This window comes from Alnus glutinosa, chromosome 2 (genome assembly GCF_958979055.1).
Source record: "Alnus glutinosa chromosome 2, dhAlnGlut1.1, whole genome shotgun sequence".
Classification (NCBI taxonomy): Eukaryota; Viridiplantae; Streptophyta; class Magnoliopsida; order Fagales; family Betulaceae; genus Alnus; species Alnus glutinosa.
The window spans coordinates 35,647,839-35,656,486 of record NC_084887.1 but is presented as its reverse complement, the minus strand read 5'-3'; the positions used below and the strand labels follow the sequence as shown (position 1 = coordinate 35,656,486).

The window sequence follows — 8,648 nt, the reverse complement described above, 5'->3', positions numbered from 1 at the left end:
GGAAAAATCTTATTATGGGAATCAAAACGACGCCATTTTTATAGTTACTTTTTTTTTTTTTACTTTAAAAAAATTAAAAGTAAAAAGTCATGTTGGATAAAAAAAAGTTAGAAAACTAAAACGGTTTTCGACGCTGACTCCCACTTTTGGGAAATGATTTGTGGGGGACAAGTAACCGTAACCTACATATCAGGGCTCTCAACTTTCATTAGAAAATAAAATAAAATCCAACCTTGCTTCTGTCTCTTAATGGAAGCTAGCTAGCATGGGTCGAAACCGGGTTGATGGTCAGAAAACTTGAAAATTTGCACTCTTATTTGACTTAAGTCCCTAGTTTTCAATTTGATAAATTTAAAATCTGAGTTTAGGGCCATTCTAAATTTGAAACCTTTGTCACAATTTTTCGTTAAATTGATAACAAAATTATCTATGTAAAGATGATTATCATTCAAATAAAAATCAAACAAAACCTAAAAACTAAATTAAGAAAGTCTCACCTAGCGTAGTCATGACGGTCGTTGTGAGTGACACGACCTAGCCACCCATGAGTTAGGGGGTGGCCTCTAACTCGGGTGGCTGCAATATTCTTTCTGTTAATAGGTGGCTGGCTAAGTCGTGTCATGCACAACCATCATTATAGTTGGGTTGGCCTAATCTAGCTATTTTTTTCTTTTTTTGTCTGTTGTTTTTTTATTATTATTTGAAGAGTATAATTGTGTTTTCATAATCATTTATCTTATCAATTTGACATAAAATATTGCTAGAAGTCTCAAATTTAGAGTGAGCCTAAACTTGAGTCTTTGAATATATCAAAGTTTAGACTAGGCTCTTTTTTTCTTTTTTCATTTTGAAGTTTACTTGTATTAAGCAGAAGAAAAAAAACAGATTTGACTCAGAGGAAACATAACCCGACACACACAGGGGGGTAAGAATTGAACCACACACTGTTCTGCAGATGAGAGATCGCAAATTTAGCTAAAGTTTAGACTAGGCTCTTAAAATCAAAATAACATATTGACATGATTTCCTAAAGGACAAAAATTTATGAAAAATTTATTTGCTTAAGGGAGTGAGTAGGGACAAGCTTTTGACTTTATCAACCTAGAAGCTGCGACATAACTACCAACTTTTACTAAAATTGACTAATGAAGCACCCGCGAAATTTATCCAATGACTATCAAGTCGACTTATGTTTTAGCATATCAGAACCTTTTCCATTTCAAGTTGTGTTATGTTTTAGAATATTAGGATTTTTTCCATTTCATTTGAAATAGAGTTAATTTATTTTATGGTTTAAATTAAATTTTTACATATTTAATAGTGTATATATATATACCACATAAACATTATGTTATTATGTCATTTAAATTTTTTTAAATTACATAATACCACGTATACTGATTAATGCAACAAAATAAAATATAGACGATAAAATAAATTTTTTGCGTTTCACTTAAAACGAAGATAATCTTATTCTTAGGTTTAGCATGGTCCAACATTTTAATTTATTGATTATGTAAATAGTGTTTCTACCCTTTTAACCCCGGACCAGAATCCTCTCTAGTTGAACTATGTGAAGTTACAAAAATATGAAGGACCGATTCCTCTCCAGTTCCTCTTAACTGGAGAGGATCCGGATGCTTTAAACCCCCCCCCCCCCCCCCCCCCCCTCCCAAAAAAAAAAAAAAAAAAAGAAGAAAATATTACTTTAGGCTTTACCAACCTACTAGGGAAACGCCTCTTGCACAACAAGGTTGTGCACAAAGCACAACCACATACATGGGTCATTGGGTGGTCCTACTCACATAGATTCCACCAATAATTTGTGCACAACCTTATTGTGCATGGATCAGTCCCCGAAGCTACTACGCAAGTACACAACAGCCAATCTTTCTGCATAAGAAAGTATATAATTCCCTTTTTTTGTCTTTTTCTGGCATGCGGGTGACTTGTAATTCCTTGTAAGCTAATATTGAGCAACTCAAAATATAAAAATACTTTTTATAAATATTTATTCTCCCCTTATGTAAAAATATTTTGAACCCCACTAAAAAAAATATTTTCTCAAAAATGAACCCCACTTAAAAAAAAAAAAAAAAAAAAAAAAAAAAAAAAAAAAGCCTTCTTCTGAAAACAGTTTTCATTATATCACGTCTTAATATTTTTTCAAAAAAAAAAAAGAAAGGAAACATACCAATCAATATCCATATTGAAAGGGATAGTGATTGGGGGGGGGGGGGGGGAGGAGACACTTGACCGGCTCCCTCCCCACCTTTTCAAAATAAAAACTTATTTTATTCCAAAACTAATTGTTTGTATTATTTTATTTATTCTTTTTCAGTAAAATGGGGTTTTATATTGAAAAGGGGGAGGGAGCCGGTGAAGTGTCGCCCCCCCCCCCCCCCCCCCCAATCACTACCCTATTGAAAGTAGTGAAAACACATTTATATGAATGGTAGATAAAGTGTCATTTCGGCACTGAAAAAACTCTCTTAGACCGACTTCTTGTTGTGTTTAGACTATTTTTTATTCTTGAGTGCTAGCACGACTTCAATTTACTCTTTTAATTTTTAAATTGCACTGTCACTCGATTCACTCCTCTTTCACCCTTTTTTTTTATTTATTTTTTTTATTTTTTATTTTCATATGAGTACTGCACGGGCTGCAATTTCTCTAAATCTCATTTTCTTCTTTAAATGTAAAGAAATTTTCTAAAAGAAAACTTTGTAACAAATTGTCCCCCGTTTGGTAACCCCCTCCCCTCCCCCCTTCCATTCTTTTCACTTATCTAAAAAAAAAACATCAACCTCAAAACATTTTTAACTTTTTTTTACTTTTTATATTATATCAACAATTTTTTATTACTATTTAAATATATATTTAAAAAAAAAAAAACACTACAATACAATTTTTCTTTTTTTACTTTTCCATATAAATTATTTCTACTTTATATCACATCAATTATTTTTTACAGTCACTAAAAAAAAAATTACCCTCATACTTGAGGGGAGGGGTTACAAAATGGGGAGTGTTCCCTAAACCAAAAAAAATACTTAAGAGCACTCATAGTGGGTTATGTAAAATTCACTTTTGTCTAGAATAGATAACAAAAGTGATAAAAATACACTCCATCAGCTTATGTATTCAAACTCTAAACTTGTGGAGTTGCACTATTCACTAATCTATCCTTATTTTATTATTTCTCTTGGACGACAAAAGGCGAAAAAGACATCTCTCTCTGTCTCCCCCCACCCCACCCCTTTTTCTTCTTCCCTCTTCTTTTTCTTCTTTTCTCCACTGTTCGGTAGTTTTGGTTCGGTGGTCCTGGGTTGTCAGTGGCATACTTTGGGTTCTAGTTTGGTGGTTCGATGGGTGCTGTGTTCTAATTCGGTGGTCCTCTTGCTCTTGTGGTCATCGCCGTCAGCTAGAGCGGGATTGTCCTCATCCATGTCATGCTTCCTCTAGCTCCTCTACGTGCCATCCTTGCTCTTGCTCTTCCTCTTCAGGTCTCGGTTGTCGTTCTCCTCCACCATCTTCTCCAAGTACTCATAAGCATTGAATTCCATGGGTTCCTCCTAATCAAAACCCTAGATTTGTAGAGCATGTGAAGGGGTAAAACGGTGCGAATTTGTCTACCGATCGACATACTCTGGTCCAGTTTGGTGTTTTTGGTGAAGATGTGATTAAAATTAAAATGAATAAAAATAAAAATTTATTATTTTAATAAAATAGAGAAGAAGTTTAGATACGCTGATGAAAGAAGGTATTGAAAAGTGATTAGCTAAACTAGTAAAAGTGTGTTAAAAAAAAAAAACTGCTGTTGCTTATCCTACCGTGTTGTAAAATTATTCGATATTCTTAACTTGTTTTTTATTTTTTCTATTATATTCTTAACTTGTTGACTGACTAGTTTCCAGGCATTGTCCATTTCTAATTCGAGGAACTTTCTCGTGAAGCCTGTGGGGTTGGTCGACGAAGACTTGGACTAATTCTAATTTCTCGTTATTTACTTATTGTTTTGTAATAACTCAAAGTTGTTTTCAGCTTTTCGCTGTCTGTAACCGGATCTAACAAAGCCGCAGAGGATGAACCGATCTCCCTTGTAAGAAGAAACCCATTGCATTTTTTTATTTTTTATTTTATTTTCTTCGTTTTCTTTCTTGACCATGGAAATCCGATTGCAATCATTGCATCACAATTTCTTGACTATTTTTTTCCGTTGATTCTGGATTGCAGATTTAGCAGTGGGTTGGAATTGGGAAGTTTGGTTGTGACCTCTAATGTCCTGCACCGTTCATGGGCGGCAATTTCTGGACTGTACAGAGAAATCAATGAAGCGCCATCGTCTTCCTCTGTTAGATTCAAAGTTGATCAGAAGCCAAACTGTACAATCATAGCTTTCGTTACATGGCCTCCTTGTACCAAAGAGCATCTTCGAGGAGAAGGAGGAGGAGACTTCGTTTCATCATCAACTCTTCCTCTCTTTGAATTCCTGTGCACCAAAACCAACCCACGTTTCTCCATTCACAAACCTGCAATCGACCATTTTCATAGTGTCCGTGGAGCGCTGGATTTCTTGAAATCTGAAGTACCTCTCTCTCCTTAAAAGTTTCCCTTTTTTCTTTTTCTTTTTCTTTGTAGGCTCGGGCGAAAACTAAGAGCATTAGCCTCATCAAATTTTACTAATCAAAGTAATTAAAAATCATATTTCTCTATTTTGGTGAGCCACTTTTTTAAAATTCTCCCAACAGTCTCCCAATTTTAATTATTCACTATCACTATTCCATTTAAATAATATTTTTTTCAGATTTATTTATTCTTTCTCTATTTGATAATTTTATACAACAAGTTACCATACACCTTCATCTTGAGATTAAATTATTGCTAAGAAATTCACAGAAGTTTTCATTTGCTTCTCAACCAAATTTGAGAAAGAAAAGATAAATTAAAAATCCACAACGTTTATGTCAGGGACAAATAAACCTTCGTGTCTATGAAATAAGGACATCATCGTGTGAGAGAGATGAGAGATGAGAGAAGAAAATGGGAGAAAAAAAGAAAGTGTGTTGATCATGTGAGAGAGAAGGAGAAACAAAATTGATGAGAGAGTTGGTGAATGAATATTACTCATCAAAATTAATGAGTATGTTTACTCACCAAAACTTTTTGGTTAAAGTGGTGAGTTTGCTAAGAGTAGTTTTTTAATGTTTTCATCTAATTGGCTCACCAAAATAGCTAAAAAGCTATTTTGGTGAGGCTACTAGGAATGCTCTAAGCATGATTGTTAGTCAAACTGCAAATGCTCGTAAGTCGTAGTTTGTCTGTTTGACCAGCCGTTTGGTAGGTGTTTTCCAAGGTAATGTGGGTGTTTTTTTTGTAAAGTTTTTGAAGTGAGTCTTGTTTCTGAATAGCAATATAAAGTGATTGAATATATATATATATATATATAGGTCAAACTATAAATGCTCATAAGTCATAGTTTGTCTGTTTGACCAAGGGGTTGTCAGTGTTTTTTTTTTAGAAATGTTAGAGCTCATTTTAGTGTCTTTATGTGGTCTTTCTATGTTGATATTTCACCCTGTTCTTAATAAAGAAAAACTACACATTGATTTCTCTCTCTTGTTTTTATTAAAAATACTAGGTTCCATGTTAGCATAAAAGGACATCAGAAAGACATTAGAATGAGCTCTAGCATTCATCTTTTTGGTAAAAGATTTTGAAGTGAGTTTCTAAATAGTAATAAGAAGTGATTGAATATGTATATATAGTAGAAAGAATTTATCTGGAAAAGTGAAATTTTTTTAATTTTTTAGTGAGTTTTTTTTATTTGAATAGTAATAAAAAAAAATTATTGATGTGCTATAAAAAATAAAAATGTTTTGAAGTTGACTTATTTTGGTAGAACGAAAATAAGGGGAGGAGAGGGTGGTTAACAAACAAAGCCACATGTATATCCAGAAGAGAAATACTTTCTTGTATTCTCATATCTTTCTCTTATCTTCTCATTTTGAAAATTCCACATATGGGTGTTATATGTATTCTACAGATTCAATGGTTAATTTTCAAAATGAAATGATGAAAGAAGGACCCAAGTATACTACATAACAGGTCTATCAAAAAACGAAACTTTGGAGCTGGTGGCCATGCACCTCTAAAACAAAGTTGTTAAAAAATGTATTTTAATCTTTAAATTTATTAAAAATAAATAAAAAATTAGGTCTCATTAAATTTCTAGTTCCATCCATTTGTTTATCGATAGTTACTTTCACATGATTATATTTGATTGTTTGGAGAATAGCCATGCAATGTAAATAAGGTCTTTGTATGCTTAAATAAAAGGACTTTGTACGTGTTATGGACCCCTTATAATTGTGTCGATAAAAAGAACTTTGAGGATGTCACTTGACCTGTTGTTAACATTTTAAGAGTCCTATTTTAATGCAGATTTCCAATTCTAAGCCATTAATTATCACTGGACACTCTCTGGGAGGATCTGTTGCCTCTCTCTTCACCTTATGGCTGCTAGACAGAATCAATTTAGCAAACATCAAACGCCCACTTTGTGTCACTTTTGGGTCACCCCTTATTGGCGATGAAGGCCTGCAAGACGCTATATTACAATACTCAACATGGAACTCTTGCTTTTTGCATGTGGTTTCAGACCAAGATCCAGTCCCCAGAGTCTTAATTCCACCCTGCAATCCTGTTGCTCCTGAAAAGGCTTCTCCAGCTAATGAATATAAGCCTTTCGGCACGTTTCTGTTGTGTTCGAAACTGGGTTGTGCTTGTCTTGAGGACCCTAAATCTATTTTGAAATTGTTGGTGGCAACCTGCTTAGAGGGTCTTGGAAATCAAGATTGGGAGTTCTTTGGCTATGGAAATATTGTCCAACAACTCGACCGTCAGGTAATTTGCAAGGATAGTACAAAAGTCGATGAATGGATTGCACAACCATCACAGGCAGCCATTGTTACACAACTAGCAGCAATCGGACTGGAGCGACCACAGGTAGCTCAATGTCAATTTCATAATTTGGATCATATATACTTCCTCTTTATTTGATTCATATATTATGCTTGGTTCGATCAATAACTTACGTCCAGATAAACTTAGGCTAATCTAATCTTCATCAGACATAATACAATCTCATCAAATCCCTAACTTTAGGGTAATTCAAATATACTTTAACAATGCTATGGTACATACATGGCTAAGAATCATGACCATTTATAATCATCATTGAGATTTTCCAAAACTCTACATGTAGCATGAACTCATTTTTAAAAAAATCATTGCAGCAGCTACAACAGAGGATTGACATGAACACACTAATTAGAGAGACAGAAAAACAGGAAAGGAAATGGTTAATGAGGAGGTGGGAAGTTTATGATTCCAATATGTTAAATGAAATGAAAGTAAAAATGGCCCAACTGGAATGGTACAAGAAGTGTTCTGAGGACAAGGGAATTGGATACTATGACTGCTACAAGAATGCAAGTGATAGAAGTGATCTTGTCGTAGAAAAGCACAAGAAATTCCTTACATGTTACTGGATAGACACGGTTGACGAAGTAGCGAAAAAGCCCCAGAGGAATGGCGCCGCCTTTACTACCCGCTGGCTCTTTGCGGGAACAAACTACCGAAGGATGATTGAACCGCTGGACATAGCTGAATACTACCGCGAACGCAAAACAGACTACAAAACTAAAGGAAGGTCTAAACATTACAAGCAATTGGAGCAATGGCTCGAAGAAGATGAGAACAATGCAAGCCGTCCAAATAATTCGGAGAAACAAAACCTGGCGGGTGGTCTGACGGAGGATTCTTGCTTTTGGGCAAATGTTGAGGAGGCTCTCATTTCGTGCGAGGTGCTGACTAAAAGAGAGTCAAAGGATATGGACACACATAAACAGATCCTGATTGAGTTTGAGGACTATGTATGGGGTATGATCGAGAATAAGGCAGTATCGCATGAGATATTGTTGAAGGGGAGCAGCTACATGAAATGGTGGGAAGAGTACTCGAAAATTATCCAAGAAGGCATCATGGGAACTTCTTATACTTCTTCACTCACTGACTTCATGAAAAAGAAACAGATCAAGCAGTATGCTACTGGTTGCCTACAGATTGGCTGAAGTTCTCTATGATATAGATCTGGCATTTCAATATCCATGTCTGCACTTGCCTTCGAACTTGACAAGTACTCCGAAGTCTTTCCCCAGCCAATAAATTGTAAAGGACATCATCTTTTCAATAGATTGTTACAGTCATTGTTGTCAAAGGAACGGCTTTTTGTCTTTGTTTCTTCTGCCCTCTTTCAATGGCAAAGAAAGACTGGTAATTATATGCATGTAACAATACCATTGAACTAAAATGACCAATACTCTGTTTTCAATAGGACCATTCACGATTTGGTATTATTTCTGATTTGTGAGACTAATAGGCCTGAATTGATGAACCCGCGAGGGGTTGGGAATTTTTGGAACAAGGGCTACGTTTGTATGGTTCATTTCCTTAAGGAAACCTTCACCAAAGAAAGACTGGACAAATTTGATAACATCTTTCTTGACCACAGACCAGAAATTTTTGTAGAAAAGGCCAGATATTCGGCTTTGTTGGACCCTAAATTAGAGACAGCTTGAAAAATT

At 35.0% G+C, this 8,648-nt stretch overlaps 1 protein-coding gene across 2 annotated transcripts; it reads left to right on the top strand.

The window, feature by feature from the left end:
* Positions 1 to 3,951: 3,951 nt before the first annotated feature.
* On the top strand, positions 3,952 to 8,420 carry LOC133859798 (senescence-associated carboxylesterase 101-like). 2 transcript variants are annotated; one of them, XM_062295332.1, is made up of 4 exons: positions 3,952 to 4,102; positions 4,237 to 4,588; positions 6,445 to 7,008; positions 7,302 to 8,420. In XM_062295332.1, exons 1-4 carry the CDS (start codon positions 4,086 to 4,088, stop codon positions 8,133 to 8,135), a joined length of 1,767 nt encoding a protein of 588 aa, XP_062151316.1. In that variant the 5' UTR covers positions 3,952 to 4,085; the 3' UTR covers positions 8,136 to 8,420. The 2 variants fall into 2 exon arrangements, with proteins under 2 accessions (XP_062151316.1, XP_062151315.1); XM_062295331.1 differs by having other exon boundaries at positions 7,299 to 8,420.
* Positions 8,421 to 8,648: the final 228 nt, after the last annotated feature.